This window comes from Pipra filicauda, unplaced genomic scaffold, assembly GCF_003945595.2.
Source record: "Pipra filicauda isolate LSUMZ 115617 unplaced genomic scaffold, ASM394559v2 scaffold41_size5083284_pilon, whole genome shotgun sequence".
NCBI classification, from domain to species: Eukaryota; Metazoa; Chordata; class Aves; order Passeriformes; family Pipridae; genus Pipra; species Pipra filicauda.
Window position 1 is genome coordinate 1,795,100 of NW_024104554.1, and position 19,479 is coordinate 1,814,578.

Here is a 19,479-nt window from a genome sequence, read left to right on the forward strand (position 1 = left end):
GTCATTTCTAATCAGTGGGAGATACTGTACCTTGGGAATACTGAGGTGACATTCTCCCTTCTGCAGGTCAGGCAGTTCCTCAACATCAACCCCAGAACCATCCTTATACCACTTGAAATCAGTCTCCTTCTTTATGTTTGCAACCTGTACAACAGAAAAGGCACATAAGCCTGTCTATGTCCTGAGGAAAGGTATCACACTGCAGGCAGTCACACAAGTACTTTCAGTTTAGGAAGTCATTGTTTTATAACACGTGTCAAATAAAGCTAAGTAAAAAAACAATTTCAACCAAGTCCTACTAAGGACTAAATCTTAGTCCTATGGTATTTCTTTGCATCACGGTATACAGTTTACAGCTTCAGAGCCCTGTAAAATCCTTAAAGAAAATCCTGTCAATCTCTTCCCTTAAAAGGTTTTGCACCCTTGCTCTGTGGTTGTAGTTTGTCTAGAGATAGCCGTGACCAGTATCTTTGAAATTAGATCTGTTCAACTCTCCTTTATCATTTTGTATTTGCCATGTGACTCCAGAGAGCTGTAACACAGAACTTGGGCCCTATCTTAGACAGTCTTTGGCCAATTTGGAGATTTATCCAGCTACCTAAGCAATGTCTCTCATGGTTAAATTGCAGATAGCAACTGAAATTACTATTCTGAGAGTATCTGAGTCTTCAAAATTACAGGCTGCAGCAAGAATCCTTTTTTTTTTACTTACTTCATTGTGTCCTATGGGATGTACAAAGATCCAAGGAATCCTACAAATTGCAGTCTACCCCACACAAAGGGGCTTAACAACATAGCACAAATGCCTGAAAGGCAGAATTTTGCTGTAGTAGCAGCAGCTCATCTAAACAATGCATAAATACACTACAGCTATACCTCAAGTATTGTTCTAATTTTGAAATAAAAATTGTGTATTGGATAAACCTAAAATATCACTAGAAAAATTACCTCAAACTTTGAATTTAAAGAAGCTAAAAAAGCAGATCTTTTTAGAAACCCTGGCAACATATATATATATTATTTTTTTCCCTCACCTTCAAAAACACTGTGGTTTAAATGACGTCACTATACCCATACCCTTCTAAAAGTCACAAAGTGCATTGGTATTTTCATGTGTAGCCTGAATTCCCAGTCAGCGTGGCTTTGGTAGAAGGACAGAGATGGCAAGACATTTCTCAGTCCCCAGGCAGTTGCTTTAAAAAGGCTCCTTAAAAAAAAGGTAAAAAACTGAACAAATGGATAGAGGGTAGCCCAGAAGTTAATATAGATCTGCAGTAGTTTTCAACTGGTTTGCTTGGAGGGAAAAATATGTGCCAGGTTCCAACCCTTTCACATTTGAGAAGTCATTCCATAGGTGAACAGCTCTAAGAAAGTGACTCTTAAGAGTCAGAGTCTTAGAGGTGACTAAATAAATAGGAGGGTCTCCTATACTGATTCCTAGATATCTCTATGAAACATGGTCAAATTAATCACGTCTATTGCTGCTTAATTACCACTGTGGTTGCTATGGATCTCTGACAGAGTATTTGAGATCACAACCTGGCCCAAAGCAATGACTTGCTTGAGAAAAGTGAGCAGCATTTCACATTTACCAGTGACTACAAAGTATTCTTGTAGTCCTATGACATGAGTGGCAATTTTATTTGAACAAAGCCTGAAGGAACAAGCCTTTAATGTTTTTCAACAATTTTTCATCAAAGACCGTTAGCACTCAATCTGACAATAAATAGACTGAGTTTTAGACAGATGCAATTTGCAGTACTGTTGTTACTTCATGTTGACATTTACTATGAAAAGTTACTTTTTCTCTGTTTAGCCACACACCAAAAATCTTGCTTTTAACAGACACAGTACAAATAAGGGTCAAAGTTATGCAAGAGCAGGTAGCTTCTAAATGTTCTGAAATTTAGAATTACTAGAAGAAAACTAACAGTAGTTGCTGGCATATGAAGAAAAATAAACATAAAGTAAAAAGGAAAAAGTAAACACCATTAATTTGTCATTCAAATAGACAATCATGTCCCACTGGCATTGAGGGACTACAATATGAAGAACATGGTCATCCATCCCAGCTAATTTGGAATTAAATACTAAGTCAATTAAAAGTCAATCAGGTCCAATCACATAGAAAATAAGTGGGATGTGAGGTAACATTTGATATACTCTTTTATAACACAATCCACATTTATTCATTGTTATTGTTATGGGCCTGGTTCATTCAGTTAGTCCTCTGCCCTACGCAAGCTTCCAGTTGACTTGGTTTCCTAACTGCCCTATGTCATGCCTTTAAGAAAGCCAAGGCAAAATGCCCTCTCTTACAGGTACTTCCTTCACATTATCCCAGGCCCTTACAAGAGGTAGAAACACCCTTGACAATAGCTTTTGCAGAGGAGTACTAAACAGTCTGGAAGACACCTGGGCCAAGTGCTGTAATATGGCTTGGGGAGGCAGAGATGGTTACTTAATTGTTTTTATTACCACAGAAATAGCCCAGCATGGCCACACTTCAAACTTTTATGTCAGGTATCTGAAGTCTGAAGGACAAATCCATGCTTTGTTGTTCAAACTCTTCCTATGTACAAATATCAGTTAAACAGCCATAAACAACAGCATCCTGTGAACCTAATGGCCAGTCACATACTAACAGTAACAAACATTATAAGGTCAATAGCATAGTTAAAGTGATGAGTGTGCAAACATCCCATATCCTAGATTTAATTTACATAAAATGTTCTGACCTTGTGAAGAAAAAGCACACTGGTGAAAAGCAAATAATCAGATGCTCAGCCTTTCCCAGCTTCAGTGGTATAAACAAGCTCAATAGTCAATGAAATGAAGGACAATTTCAGACTAATTTGTAGAGAATTAACACTAGTATAACTGGTTCAGCAACATTTAATTCCCCATGCAAATGAAAGGATAAGCAGGGTTCATGCCTGAGGCAAATGCATGTGGAGATTACAAAGTACTCCAGCTATGCAGCTCAGTACCAGCAAAGGTATCATGTTAACTAATGAGTGTTGAGCCCTAAAATGTGGGCACACAGAATGGCAGCTTCACCTCTCCGGTCAGTTCTGATGGGAATAACTTGAGGTTAAAGGTCTCCTAATTAGTGAGCGGAAAAGAAAATCCCACAAATGTGCATGTAAATTGCTCATACTAAATGATTCAAGTTAGTCTAATTAAAAGCCAAAAGTTATTCAAAAGAAGAGGAGAAAAATAATACAAAAGACTCCATATTACAGGAAAAGAGAATGAAGAAGAATTTGATGCCTGTTGAATTCAATTAACTTAGTTATTCAGACCTCCAATTAGTCACAATAGAAGAGCAACAAAAATGAAAATATATCAGTTCAGAAAGGCATATAAAGGTGTTTATAGCAAAAGTTAGTTGAATTCAATGCACATTATCGTTAGTTAAGATTCAAAAGTCATTAGCCAAATATAATAAAAAATCATTCTGTATAACTTTAATTCTAGAAGCCTTTGTTGCATATTTGGTTACAGTTGATTAAATAACAGATGCTTTGTTAGAGAAACCTCTAAATCAGCAAATGATAAGGAAAGATTTTGATCTGGTTTTTCGTGGCTATTTTTCGAGGAAGGAAGAAGGACCAATAAAGGATACGTATTTTGTGTAAATTATTTTTATGGCTCACAATTATTATTAAGAATTGGATCACCTAATAATACATTTAGAAATGTCCTATTTTCTTTATTTGTTTGTTTAATGAACACTTGCTGAAGAATAGTCAGTCAGAAATTTTCATTTTAAAAATTTCTAAATAATTAAAAAAGTTTTCTTAGGAAACTTCTAATTTTAAAAATATCTAACTCTTTCCTCACATTTTCCTACTTCATTTTTTAATCAACATATTCTAACAAATAATTTCAAGTATACTTCCTTACCTTACAAGAAAGTAAAACTTCACATTCCTCTGTAACCTCCCAATACAAAAACTCTGAGAAGTGAGGACCTAAGAAACAAAATTGTTTTAAAACAATGTTATAGAATGAAGAGTATCAGAGAGATCTGGTGAAAGAAAGAAAAATTATGACAATTATAACATCCTTACACCAGAAGAAGAGCAAATTCCTGAACTACTCATGCACTTGAAGGAAAATCCTGCAGTAAGTTTTTATCATACTGACCCAGGTGTCTACACTACAGCTTAGAAAGTTGAGTGTCATCTCTGTTTGTATGTCATATAGTATTCCAAAATGTAAAATGGTGAGTGAGACAAGTTAGTTTACTATATATGCTGTTCCAAATTGCCAACTAGGTAGAGGAAAGAAACAAAGTGGCTACAAACAAGTGTACAATTTACCTAATGCAAAAGCAACTGGAGATTAAACAAAAGTATCCAAACACCCTATTAAATGCTCAAAGCAAAAATCCTATGCCAGATGTTATTTGTTCAAATAACATAAAGTTTAAAAATGTATTATATATTACAAGCAAAACAGGAAATATTCCTTTTCCCCACTAAGGTTCTAATCCTGCAAAGAAATACATCCTGATGAAAATTTGCTGACATACATATCCTTTTTGAAGTTATTGTGTTTACTCATCTCAGTAAATGTCAATGTTTTAATGTCTGCAGGATCAGGGCCCATAATTGCAATATCCAGATCTGGGAAGTAGCAAAGACTCCAACTTTCATTTAAGTAATTGAAAACTGAAAGATCTTGTGCATTTATGCTGCAAGTGGTATAATTTCTTTCCTAAATCAATTTCAAACAGTCCTCAATAAAAAATTACATTTGTTCCATAGAAAATCTTACTTAAGTTATTTAGAATAAATGTTTTTAATTTTCATTGTTACTTTCATCCTAATAGCCATTTGTTTACAAGTGAAAATTACAAACTAGAGTTCAATTTTTTAAGTATTTCACAGTGATAGAATTTTGAATTAGGTATCCAATAGTAATTCTTTCATTCAGCTGCAAACTATATTGATAACAAATATATAACAAACAATTGAATAACAACTATGCAACCAATATATATTTAATTCCTTGAATTTTGCCTGGACAGAAACCGCATGGTCAAGTTTTTAATCTTCCTTGTGTGGTGCTACTTTTCTTGGCTGTCTACTCTTCTGTCAATTATATTGAACAGATAATTTATATGCTTAAAACTAAAGGTGATTAAATGTTTGGTTGGATCAGAGCCTACAGTAGGCACACTTCTCATGAATATTGAGCAAAGATAACCTCTTTTGAAGGTTCCCACTCTATTTCTCTACTTAGTTAAGGTTCTGTCACAAATTGACAATACTGGAAAATAAGATCCACTAAGGGTTCAAGCATCTTCTTAAACTGTACAATGGACTGACCTTCTAATGAAGAATGGAAGCTGTAAGCACTTATTACTCACCAGAGATTAATCATTAGCTGCAAACCGGCCCTAGAGTCACCAATTTACTCTGTCTTACCTTGTTTTCTGAGAAATTCCTTTCGTTGGAGCTCAGACTCAGCCAATACTGCCTTGAATGCTAAATTTTAGAAGAGGTGAATGAAAAATGAGTCACAAAATTACTCAAAGAATATTTGAAGTTCACTTCTTCATCAAAGTTTTAATGTTTCAGTGAACGTACCATCTCCAATGAGAACTAATGAGGACTGGTTCTTGGCCTTTCCATCTTGAATCTGTACTGTGTAGGTACCTTCATTGTCAATTGTAAATGTTTCCATCATCATTTCTATGATACCATTTGAACGGTCACAATTTATTTTATGCCTCTGAAATAAACAAATAATAACTTTTTAGTACAGTGTAAATTACTTATGATCCCCATCGAATTCATTATGTTTCATATTCCTGCCTCCACGCTCAAGCTTTTCTGTGTCCTTTTAATTGTAAACTGTGGAAACAGGGGTGTGCTTGTATTTACTGTTGTACAAGATCCCAGTGGTAACACAAATCTCTGTGTGCAGCTGCATTTTGAATCCTGGAGTCGTCATAATACAGCTGGTTTGGATTTGAAAACAATAGTTTATGGTACTATGCATGTTTGAACAAGAACCTACACAGCCAGCCTTTAGCTGCATTACAGCTTCCAGTTCAACAAGGGGATTTGCTAGGCTGAAGTACTATTCCTAACAGAGTCCAGAAATAACTGGAAATATTATGTTTGTAGACACAAATGTGGATCTTCAAATAAATCCACCACAACAAATCCAAAAATTCATTACTACTAAATATCCAAGACATACATAGCAGCTCAATAGGGGATCTTATTTTCTCACTAAAAAAAAAAATGTTATTTAGGAAGAGTATAACAATTTTCTCATTTAAAGTTAGGTGTGATTTTCAAAGAACAACAAAGTGAAAGACTATGAGAAAAGTAACTAGAGCAAAACCAATAAAGCTTTTGGGAACCAAAAAGGGTGAACCAAGTCCAGCAAAAGAGTGATAGAATTCTGTCAGAACATATAGCTACCCACTAAACTGTTTGCAGAATACTCAAAATACCAAATATTGACTTGAATTCAAAGTTAAATGCACTTTTCACTGTTTGTGTCCTTTATGTGTTTGCTTTCTATTAAATATTCCAGAAAGATAAATTATTAGCAGACATCATCAAGAAACACAAAATTACGAGCAAATATTGGACAATCCTTGCAAAATATGTTTTAAATACTCTTTTAGATATAGGCACTTTTTACTAAGTAATATTCTCTTTTATTCAGTGAGTTCCAACCATGAGGATTGTGTCCCCCACTACCAGTGATGTTTTATGAATCTCAACTAACAAATTTCTAAAGCTAAGTGAAAATAACCCACAGAAGTTACTTGATGATTACATTTAGGTAACCAGTGTGGCCAAGGATATTACACACCAACTTCCATTTGTGATGGCACAAAGCAGTAAATGTCACCATCTAGATGGAGTTATATGCAGTGAATTATTATAGACCCCGTTACTGATAAATTTATTATAGATACTGTTAAAAGGAGACATGATGCCTTATAAATAGAATATTTTTATTGACCTGTTTATTGGATTCCAAATGTAAAAAATGGTACTAAAGCCACAGATAGATAAAGTTTAGGGAAGGAGAAGAAAGAAGAAAGGCAAAAAAACCACTCGTAAAAATGTCACTTATTAAACTCTCTAGGACCTTCCTTAAGTGGAAGAACTTCCAAGTCCCGATACAAAAATAGTAGGAAGGACATCACAGATATATCTGCTTTAGCTTTGAGTGACACATCTTGGCCAGCCTCAAAAACAGATTCACTCTTGTATGGATAACAAGTCTGGAAGAACAGCGTAGACATAGTCAAGATATTTAGCATTCAGTACCGGTATTCTCAAATATACAAATCTTCTAAATCTTAGTGAGGTAACTGAAGGATGAAGATAAGTATATGGAATTAACAAAACAGTAGTCAACAGATAGATCGAGATAATAATTTATTAAATAAATGGCTTAGAAGGAAAAATCAGAGGTATAATATTTATAAAAAATAACAGGGAGAAATGTTCATATAATTTGGATACGCTATTTCCCATACATAGTGCAAAGGAAAATATCAAAGAATAAGACAAGATAGAATTAATCAGAAAATTAAGTACAAAATCTACTTATGTAAGAGTTCATCTTTAAGAGTTAATGAGATAGGCCAGGTAGGTTAAAAAGAGCATTTATAAACTTACCCAAACTATCAAAAAATGCAAATTAAAATTCCGGCTTACAATCTCTTGCCCACAGAGGTCAAGGACTGCACTGGCATTTACTTCATGAGATCTCAGGGCAAATGTTAAATTTAAATTTGCCAGTAGTAGAAGGGAGGGGGAGGGAAACAAGATGTATGTTTTACTCTGATCCTTTATAAAGCTTTTTTTTCTTTTTTTTTACTCTCTTATTTTTGGATAAAGGAAACAAAATATTAAAATATTTAAAAGACAGTTGAGTAAATGGGGCTCAGTTCATTCTGGTTTCAGCTTATTTTGAAATCTTAGCAAAAACGTTCCCTTTTAGGACCTAGCAGGAAAAATTCATCACTTCAGCCAACGCCAAGAATCAGGCCACAATTCACCAGCATAATGGTCTATTGAACATGTTCAGTGACTGTAGCCCAGTCTCCAGACAGGTTTTAGAGTGCAATTAGGCTTCTAACTATTGCCATTATGCAGCAAGATGAAGTTCAATGATTTTATGGGCACCATAAATATTAGACTTTTATGCGACTTTCCACAAAAATATCATCAGTCTCCAAACGTAAATGTCACCTGTGGGTTACTAATTAAAGAGGTGAAATAATGCAGCTTCACTTCAAGATTCTCTGATGTCAACACTTCCAAAACATACGCAAACTAAAAATAGCTCATTCTGTTCCACAAATATTGCCAAGACAAAGTATTGTCATTTCAATACATCCTAGGCACTAATATTCAGGGGTTTATTGCTGTATTTTATTACTTCTTAAAGCAAGAAGAACAGAGAAGTATTTTACTCAGAAATACTTCTTCCACTTGTCAATATATAATTAAAGTAAATGTTCTTTGCTTTTCTATGGTATAAAAATGCTGATAAGCGTCTCTGACCCAAACCAGGAATTGCATTCTCAGGAATAAACTGAATCTTTCAAACAGCTGCACTGGAGATGGATTCCTCCCAGGAATATGTATTCCCACTGCTGTGTTTTATGACCTGTAGATGAACCATGCTCCTACCCTGCAAAGGCATGACCTTGTTTGCTTCTCAGCCCAATCTGAGAGCTTGTTTGCGCCCATTTGTATGAAAGGTCTTCCTAGAGCTAAAAAAAATGCAAGATGGTGGCCTGCCCTTTCTTCTCCATAGCTCTAATTTCCATTCAGTTTCTAAGCCAAAATTTAAAAAAAAAAAAAAAATAGAAAGTGATACCATATAAAAGTTTTAAGTTTATGAACATTCCTTCATTGTCAAGTGCCTCCCACATTATATGTAAAACTAGTAGCATGAGCCTCAGAGAGCGTGAACCTCTGCGACTGATGTCTTGCTGGTGTGGAGTCCAAAGTTGTACTTGAAGCAGCCTTTTTCTTGAGCTATTTTTCTAAAATATTTGTGCTCTGTGTTTAAATTCTCCTCTCTTTGACTGTTGGTCATCTAGTTACCCAAAATAAACACAGATTTCTGAGAGTTAAACCTTGCTCTTTTTTTCTGGTATGAGTAGGTTCACTGTGTAACAGGAATTCTATACTGCAAAAAAGATTCAAGTTAAATATTGGCATTCTTTTCAGGTATTATCACATCTTAATAACATGGTAATAAGCAACTATAATATCCAGGAAACTACTGGCCTATCAGCCTGACCTCAGTGCTAGGGAAGGTTAAGAAGGAAATCTTCTTGTAAGCCATCATGCAATATGCACAGGACAACCAGGGGATCAGGCCCAGTCAGCATGGCCTTGTGAAAGGCAAGTCCTGTTTGACTGACCTGATCTTCTATGACAAGGTGATCCACTTACTGGATGCGGGAAAGGCTGTTGATGTTTACCCGGAATTAAGTAAAGCCCTTGACACTGTTTCCCACAGCATTCTCCTGGAGAAACTGGCTGCTCATTGTTTGGATGGATGCACTGATTCCTGGCTGAATGGCTGGGCCTGGAGTGGTGGTGAATGAGGTTACATCTGGCTGGTGGCCGGTCACAAGTGGTGCTCCTCAGGGCTCAATACTGGGGCCAGTCCTGTTTAATGTCTTTATCAATGATCTGGATGAGGGGATTAAGTTGGGTGGGAATGTTGACCTGCTGGAGGGTAGGAAGGCTCTGAAGAGGGATCTGGACAAGTTGAATAGGTGGGTTGAGGCCAAAGGTATGAGGTTCAACAAGGCCAAATGCCAGGTCCTACACTTGGGTCACAACAACCCCATGGAGTGCTACAGGCTGGGAGAAGAGTGGTTGGGAATCTGCCTAGTGGAAAAGGAGTAGGGGATGCTGCTGGTCAACAGCTGCTGAACATGAGCCAGCAGTGTGCCCAGGTGGTCAGGAAGGCCAAAGGCATCCTGGCCTGTATCAGAAATAGTGTGGCCAGCAGGACCAAGGCAGTGCCATCCCACTGTACTTAGCACTGGTGAGGCCACACCTCTTAATCCTGGGCTCAGTTTCAGGCCCCTCACTACAGGAAAGACATTGAGTGCTGAAGCGTGTCTAGAGAAGATCAACAGAGCTGGTGAAGGGTCTGCAGCACAAGTCTTATGAGGAGTGGCTGAGGGAGCTGGAGAAAAGGAGACTTAGGGAAGACCTTATCACTCTCTACAACTACCTGAAAGGAGATTGTAGTGAGGTGGGGGTCATTCTCTCCTCCCAAATAACAAGCAATAGGACAAGAGGAAATGGCTTCAAGTTGCACTGGGAGAGTTTAGATTGGATATTAGGAAAAATTCCTTCATTGCAAAGGTTGTCAAGCATTGGAAAAGCTGTCCAGGATAGGGGTTGAGTTACCATTCCTGGAAACATTTCAAAGACATGTAGATGTGGTGCTTAAGGACATGGTTTAGTGGCAGACTTGACAGTGTTAGGTTCACTGTCGGAATCCATGATCTTAAAGGTCTTTTCCAACTTAAATGAGTCTATGATTCTATGATAACAATAGAATACCTATTATTGCATAAAGGTTTATTAAACGAAATCACATACATAATACTCAATATGTACTTACATCACTGTTTTCAACTTCTTTATCATTAATAACAAATCTGAAGGTAGAATCTGGAGATAAGCTTTCAGCCTGAATCCAGAAGCGAACTTCTCCTTTCTCAAGAACCTCATAAGCTAATTCTGATTTCAGAGGTATTGCTACAGAAAGAAAAGGATCAAAAGTCAATAACACATGAAACCTTGTGAGAAATGCAAATACTGTAGTAAAATACTAGCAACTCCCTTCTATTTATGGATATCAAATAAATCTTATACAGGGAAAGGCCTCTAATGCAGTCTTTGGCTGATTTTTAAATTAATTTCTCAAGAGAGAAAAGAATTTACAGCTTACATATTGTGTAAGGATTTGTCTAGGAACAACCTATAGTCCATTGTGAAAGTTAAACTTCAAAGACATTTAGGAATGATGATTTTATTCAATGTCAACTAATATTCTTCTAAACAAACTGAAAGATAAGGAAGTAAGTTGTTCCGTGAAAAATGCAGCTGCCATGAAAAATGCATTTGACATTGTCTCAGGAAAAATATTTTTGGAACTCCAGTCATTAGTATGTTATTATATTTCTTCTAGAATACCACACAGATTCAGATCTTCGACTTACTTGGATTCCTTATTTCATAGCTTAATGCCATCAAGTGTTCAAGCTCTGAAAGTAAGAAAAATATTCATGTTTTAATTTATTCTGAAAAACCTGAAGTATGTCAAATCCACAAAATGCAGTCAAATGAGTGTCAAGGAAGGTACATATCAGCATAAGCAAAGTGTTCTCCTTAATATGTGAAATACATCATTCTCTTCAGAAAATGATGACTAAAAAATAAAAGTTAGAAAACTTAAAATTCTCATACATGGATTTAGCAGGTCTTCCTATTCCATGCATTTTCAGGCATACTTTCTTATGCGAGAAAATTTAACAAGGGCCAAAACCTACTTTAAACTTAAAAAACGGTAATATAAAAGAAAGATGGGAAATAATAGCTTCTAAGCAGTGTATGAGGTTCATTTATCTGCTGACTTCCTTTCTCATATTGTCCCTGAAAAGTTTGTTTTACTGTTTTACACAAGACTGAGTGCAGGATAGTCTGAAAACAGTACAGAAAGTTCTGTTTGATCCACGAGATCCTCAGGAAGGCTATGTGAGAATCCAGAAATCACTTGGTCAGATTTTCATACTAATCCTATTTATCATATTAGTTACCAATAAAGATTTGGAAAATTAATATTACTGCCAATTCCAAATTTACAGATAATATAAAGCCCAGAGAAAGTTAACATGGATTTATGACATAGTCAAGAATCTATCAAAATTACAGGAATATTTATAGCATTTTAGGGAGCAAATGAACAGTAGAATAATAGGTTTCAGTATTAAGATGCAAAATCTGAAACTTGTGCAGGGATCCAGTACAAACAAAATTGTAATTTTGAGTGAGAGATATGACCAAGTTAGACATGGGCTAAGTGGGGGATGGGAAACACCTTCAGTGTTTCCTTCAAAGGTAGAACTGATGGTGAAAGATCTATGGAGACATTTCAAGAGCGATGCTTCAAAACTAAGCCAGAGGGCAGTTCTCATGATAAAATGCATTGGAAAATTAAAAATATTGCAAGTCTATCTTCCTTAGAAGAAGCAGATATTGGTAATGACTAAGAGTCCTCAGAAATCATCCAGGTCCTGGAGAACCTTTTGGTTTTGTTTTTTTGCCTGCACATGGATTTATTCTCAACACCTATTTGGAAAGGGTGGTTTGACAAGTTTCTCACGGTAATAAAAGTCCTGCCTGCTGTAAGACTCACACTTAGACTCATCTCCTCTCCTTAAATGACTTAGAAAGATGGTAAGCAGAGGAATTTTCACGCTTAAGGAATTGGGTATAGCAATTACAGCCTGAGGACTGGGAAAGCACCACAGTAATTTTTATGCTGCGTAAAATAGCAAACTCTCCTCTTTGCTTTTTATGTCAGCACCTCTCAGTGACACAACAAAGTCAGACTCAAGCAAATTCATTGCAACTCCAATGAAACAAAATAGCTACAGTGAAATAAAGTAAAACTAATATAAATGTAGGACAAATTATAATTTGACCCAATGTATTCAGATCTTGTTAAAGTACCATTTTTTTTCTCACTAGTTTCCTGCATCTCGGTTGTATGAAACTGCATGTAGAGCCCCAAGCCCAACTGAAAGTGTAACAGACATTTACAAAAATCATTATAATCCCAGCATAAAGAAAACAATTTTGGTTTGGCATATTCTTTATATTAAAAAAAATATATATTGCCTGAAGTTATCCCAGTTTTCATCATTATGATAATCAGAAAAATAAGTAATCTCATGAAGCCTGTTTTGCAGTCTTTTTTGTTTTTCCTTAATGCGTAAGAAAGAATGTGAGAGCTGTAGGTTTCTTTTTCTTTTTCTTGGGCATTTTTTAGTGCACTTGAGGTGATACAATGAAGTAAGACTTCAGATTTTAAGGACCTTACCTTTCTCATCCATAACAAAGCTAGATGAAATCCCATCTGTGTCACTAACTGAGATAGAGTAAGTTCCCAAGTCTGATTTATCAGGATTTTTGAAGTACAGCTTAGAACTAAAATCACCAAAAAAGAACATAATTAGTTGAATTTCACATGTTATTGAGCTTTTTAACATGACAAATTTCTAATAATCTGATACGTTGGTATGACTTACTGATTTCCTTCTGTTTCAATCTTAAACTTATCAGAATCATAAATCTCTTCATAAGATTTACCCCATGCAAAATGAGATGCATCTGTAGCTTCTTTACACTCAAAAGCCAGGTAAATATTACCTTCGTCATCCACACCTGAATAGATTTCTTTTGTTCCTGCAAAATAGGAATCAACTCAAAGCCTAAGGCTGCACTTTTCTTTCAAGATGCAATTCATAAATTACTAAAGTCCATGCAAATTTTGTCCATCTTCTCTAACAGATACTGATTTTATTAACAGGTTTTAAAGCAGGTTTATATCACATTCTGACTCAGTAACATATACTACCAAGTTTCTTACTCTACACACAAAATAAAGAATGCTAAAACTAATAAATGCCTATTGATAAACATATCAATAAGATGTAACTGAATATGAGAAGATATGAAAAATTTAAATAAACCAAATCTATTACTACTCTTGAAGCTTTAATAAATGTTTTGTTCATACTTTTTTCAGTCACAGCAAGCAGCACCTTTGTTAGAACAAAAACTAAAATAACTGATTATCAAATAATCTCTGTAGTAAGTAAAAATTCTCATCACTGTCTTTGTATCTACATGATTTTTTCTTCAAGTTTTAAGGCTAAGAGCTTAACTCCTGAAATACTTATCTGTGATAGAACATCAGATCAGATTGATTAAATTCAATTCTAAATATTTTAGCATTTTAGAAGCAGAGGAGATTAAACAGTTCATTTTACCTGGCCGTGCCTCAACAAGCACTGGTTCAGATATCTCAGATGACTTGCCTATCCCAGCATCATTCACTGCACGAACTTTGAAAACGTAGGTATGACCCTCATGTAAATCAGTGACCTTGAACAAGAAAAAGGGCAAAGACAATTTAAAAAACAATCCAAACTATTTTGTTTACTTATATGAAGATGTTAGCAGAAGCTAAAGTTCAAATATATATCTTTTCTGCACTCAATCAGAAGTTTTTAGAACTCAGTTTTGAATTAATAGTAAGTAATGAAAATGTTACCTTAAGATAGCGCTTTGAAGTAGGTTTTTCATTAGCAGTGATCCAGTCTTCTGCATCTACTTCCTTATAGTCCACTAAATATCCAGTTATAGGGCTTTTGCCTTCATAAACAGGAGCTTTCCACAGAAGAACCAGTGATGTATTTCTAACTTCACATATCATAAGATCATAGGCAGGACCTAAGATATTTCAAATATTGGAACTTCACTTAATATAATGAAGTTTTTCAAACTGTTCCTGTAAAGGCCAAAGTGTACCTCTTTAATTTTGAATGTCTTTGCTTTCAAAAATCTCATCCTCTCCAATAAACGTGGTATTTAGGTCATTTTTCTCTCACGTCTGTATACAGCAATATCTGCTTTATATAGTGACTGACATTAGTATGCTTAGCTAGATCTCAGTAATCCTATTTTAAGGGAAAGTTAATCATGCGGAAGATCCACGCAGATTAAGATTTTCCAACAAGTAAGAGATGTTTCTTGTCTATTATTTAATTCACCATCCCTACATCAAAGATACTTCACTGAGTCTGATTCAGGTTCATAATTTAACATTGGGATTTTATTTTTTTTTTTGTTGCTATACATGAGCTTTGATCTTTCAGAGTAATCCAAAACCCAGTGGCACCAGGGGACTTTAGATCCTCATTCTAAAGTCTCAGGACTTTAGGCTTCTCATTCCATGACAGAAGATTTTTTTTATTATGAGCTGGATAGCTATAGCCAGGAGGAACTTCTCAAGATTATATCTGTTAGGAGAAAAATTTACACCAAAAACATCATGATGCTCTACAAATGAGAGTTTATACACTTACAGCTACCAGATTATGTTCTCCCTACTATACTTTCTCTCTCCTTCACGTAACTGTACTAATGCCATTCAGTTTAACTTATAGTAATTGTTTTTTACTATACTCCCAAAATTTATTTATATCAGTAAAAAATATCAAGAGTAAAGGCATAATCACGACAGTTTCCTACCATGTTCAAAACACCCATGATGGAATACTCATATTCGGCCAAGTAACATAACTTGCTTCTTAGCTTTGGATTTAGAGCAAGGAAAGTTGAAAGGGCTTGAGACTTAGGGATTTTCTCTGTTTTCAAGGTATTACTTTTCCCTACAGCACATCTCACTATTTAAAATAAATTAAAAAAAATTAGAAAAGAGTGAAAAAACCTTAAAAATAAATCTAACTGCCATTCCAGCCTACATGATGTTAACCAGTGATGAATGCACATAAATTTTGTAAAGGATGATATTCAGCAAATATAAAGGAAAAAAAAGAAAATATTAGGAAAGTGTTTCTCCAAAGCAGATAAACACATTTCAGAAAAGAAACATTAAATAACTGTTGCAGTCCTTATAAGGGTAAATACCATATTTCTCATAGGAAGACTGCAATTTTCAAGGAACCTAAAGCCTTCCCTCGGGGGTCTTTAAGAATCCCAGTCTAAATGTCTGTATATACACAGATAATTAAAATTTCCTCTGTCAAATACACCTGCTAGAAATCTAGACAGTAGAAGGAAAACTGTAATGATGTATGCTCTATTCTGAGGATTCTGAGACCCCATATATTTCATTTTATTTAAAGTAATATAAAATAATCCATTAATTATCATTGCTAACTCACAGAAACTCACAGAGATACCTAAGACGAGTTCTGCAGAAGGATGAAATAATTATGAACTCTGGGCAAGGAATCCGTTACTTATGCTGGAAATCCTGCAAAGGGCTTTGGCCTTTCAAAGGAAATCTCCCTTCCATATCAAAAGGTGAAAGACTATTTCGTTGACACTGGGAGTATATTGCGGTCACATTACATTAGTCTTCAGTATCTTTTGTAAGTCAGGGAAGAGATTCAGGCTCTTTCTCGCAGTCTTAAATCTCAATTATTTCTTTTCATTACTTCTAAGACATTGTTTTAAAATGTATTTTAAAAAGCTTGTGAAATATTATAAAAGGTTTGGAGATTTATTTTTGAGGGGAGGGGGTGAGAGCAATGCTGTTTGCTTTTGGTGGTTTTTTTTAAGCAGGAGGAATCCAATGGTGTCCGTTCATCTCATTTAATAATGAGAACAATGTAATCAGCCAAAGATTAAAAAGGTCAGATTGTTCATTATGAAAATGGAAATTTCACTCTCCTCATTTCCTGAAAGTGCCTTTTATTTGGTTTCTTTCTCTATCATTTAAAATGAAGGATAATCTTCACTTGCTTACACACTAGGAAATTTCACTAATGTTTTGAAAACACTGTAGAGAGCATAAATCACAGATCCTTTCTTTAAGAAATACAATTGTTCAACTGATGATGCATATATACTAAATATTACAAGATGATATGAAAATGTAATTAACAGAAAGTCAGTTAAGGTCAGGAGATTAAACATTTTGCTGTTGACAGCTTTGTCATATTGTTAAATCCATACAGTAAGATTTATGAACTCAGAAGAATATAGCTATAAAATGTAGAGAGTAACTCTCTGACAAACAGTTTTGCAAAAAAAAGAACCTGGGCATTAAAAAGAATTAAACTTGCAATTTAGCAAACCAACATAAATTTTATTTAAAGGGCAAATGGAAGAGGATATGTAAGCAGACAAATGAATTGTAGGAGGTGGAATTTCCATGCTCAGCATTAAAAAATCTTCATTTGAAATAGTGTCTCCAGTTTTTGTGCTGCCATTCAAGAAATAAATGAACCAACTAGAAAAAGTTAGAAGAAGAGCAAAAAAATTGTTTCTTTAGCAAAAGGAATACATACTCTATGGAGAAGGCTGCAGAAAGAAAGATTCAGGAATATTAGAGAAACACGTAAACTGTAAGCATAGTAATATTAGGAACAGATCTTGTCCAAAGAATCTGGACCTTTTCATGAGAAATCTTTTAAGGGTGGATTAGACAAGCCTCTGTCAATGAGATAGGTATAGCTGACCTGCAAGTGGGCAAGCAGCTGATTTAGACAACATTTGAGAGTTTGTCCTCATAAACAATTCCATGACCTTACTGATTTTTTTTCTCATTCCAGGTAAGAATTACATTTTACATATAGCAAAGAAAAGAAAACTGAAACTTCCCCGCCAGCTTATGCCACCTCACTGATCATTTTGATAGTCTTACAAATCCAGATTTACAGGATGTATGGGTTTTTAATTTACTGAGAAAATAACCGTGTGAACATTTAGGCACAGAACAGATGCTTTTAGGTGTCAAATAGCTCCTGATGACAAAAACAAGTATTAGAATGGATCTTTAATTGCACACAAAAGCTCAATGTCATAAATAGAATTTGATATAACAATACAGAAGTATTTTTCAGCATTTGGGGGAAAAAAAGGTAGAAATGTTTTAAAGTGGTAGGTGCCTGTGTTTTCATTATGGACTGTACTTGTAACACACTTTTTTAAAGCAAATTAGTCCAGACATCAGGTCTAGACTAACATTCAGCAAATGTGTTGCTCAGCATGAGTGAGGGTGTTACAGTGTTATAAAATAAGCAGAACAGGCCTTCAAAAACCCTTTCATAGCTTATTTAAGCATTGCTGAGGTGGACTAATTCCTTAGATGTCTAACATGTAGGCACAATTTATATCCTTACATGAGGTAGATTACAGTTGAACTTCATTTTCGCGGGACTCCCAAATTTACAATACTCAGCATTGCAACTGACAGTCTTCAGCTCTATCCACACTGCTAAACTACAGACAACTCAAACACAGATTTTGAGCACTAGCACATAGTCATGCCTACTGTATGTTTGTTAGCCATTTGTTCTAACACCTGGCTAATAATAATCTCTCAGGTAACACCTAGGTACAGTCTAGGGCAAACAAACTTATGTGGGCACACTAGTTGAGACTGGGAGACATTAGCTATGCTACTTGTCCCTATGTCAAGAAACAGACCCCTTTTATGTGTTATTTATGACTAAAAACTAACATAGTTTTGGAGTCTGAAACTCCAGGAATATTCTGAACTGCATTTATGGTGCAGAGATGCCTATATATTGTACAGGTGGTGAGTGTGAAGTGGAGCTTGTAGGGCTCGAAGAGCTGATAGAAATACAAACACAGATTAAATGCTCAAGACTTTCTGCTCTGAGCTGATGTGGGCAGTGAAAGAAAGGGACAGTCAGCAAGGTGAGTAAAGGTCAGCTATTTCCCAGGAGGTTCGCTGTCATCAGTGGGGATGTAGAGGTAGCTTTTAGCAGAAGATCTCAAAAGCAGGGGCAGTCTCAAGAGGTAATATGGAAGAAATTAAGCAAAAGACATCCAGCAGAGTTTGACTGAAACATTACACTAGCTGTGTTTTAAGGAGTTTCTATTGCATTGAGATTCATGAAGAACTAATAGACTTACCAGGTTCTGGCATAGTCCAGGCTTTGCACTTAAAATGCTCACTGGGATCTGAATGTTGACCTATTCCAACCAGATTTGCAGCAGCAACTTTGAATTCATAGAAGGCATCTTCTGTCAAATCCTCTACCTTTTTTATTTTGAGAAAACAATTCAATATATCAAAAGTCATGGCTTATATTCATTTAATAAATACTTGAAAATAAGCATTGATTAATTAATTATTAGGCCTCACTGCTGTGCTGGAGGATCTAATTTGAAGATTTTACTCTTAAACCAAACACACTGCAGAGTTCTACATTATACGTTCATGTTTTGGTGACATTATCCTAGGAATAACAGCATTCATATATCGACATAAAAGGCTGTCAAAGGTTAGAGCAAAGGTCCAGGGAGCCCAATCAATGAATGACCACTAGCAGATACTTATGGGTGAGTGTTCTAAGGTGAAATACCTTCTTGCATTGCGTATGAATGGCTATTCATAGACCATTCACTTAAGAGTCAAAATAGTGTTTTGGTTTAAAGAGGTTGCAGTGGACTGACCAAGGAAGAAAGGAAACCAACAGGAAATTTAAAGTAAAAACAATCCAGTTATTTCCATACCGTGCTGATATAACTCTGGGAAAGAGCCCCTCAGTAATTTCTTTCTGGCTTGTATGCATCTTGTTCCTAATGTTACCTACCATTACAAAGTGAGAAAGTAAGTACTGGAAATAGGATGAACAGAATCCATGTCACTCCTCTGCAA

General features: G+C 35.4%; 1 protein-coding gene across 1 annotated transcript in view; it reads right to left on the reverse strand.

Moving 5' to 3' along the window:
- Window positions 1–19,479, reverse strand: part of MYOM2 (myomesin 2) — a 72,115-nt gene that overhangs the window by 12,258 nt on the left and 40,378 nt on the right. Inside the window, exons 19-29 of the mRNA XM_027744767.2 lie at window positions 18,732–18,858; window positions 14,371–14,549; window positions 14,087–14,201; window positions 13,343–13,499; window positions 13,135–13,241; window positions 11,252–11,296; window positions 10,651–10,787; window positions 5,601–5,745; window positions 5,439–5,498; window positions 3,910–3,977; window positions 31–144 (exon numbers count right to left, since the gene is read on the reverse strand). Of these exons, the coding sequence (XP_027600568.1) occupies window positions 31–144; window positions 3,910–3,977; window positions 5,439–5,498; window positions 5,601–5,745; window positions 10,651–10,787; window positions 11,252–11,296; window positions 13,135–13,241; window positions 13,343–13,499; window positions 14,087–14,201; window positions 14,371–14,549; window positions 18,732–18,858 (1,254 nt within the window). The remainder of the gene's footprint in view (window positions 1–30; window positions 145–3,909; window positions 3,978–5,438; window positions 5,499–5,600; window positions 5,746–10,650; window positions 10,788–11,251; window positions 11,297–13,134; window positions 13,242–13,342; window positions 13,500–14,086; window positions 14,202–14,370; window positions 14,550–18,731; window positions 18,859–19,479) is intronic.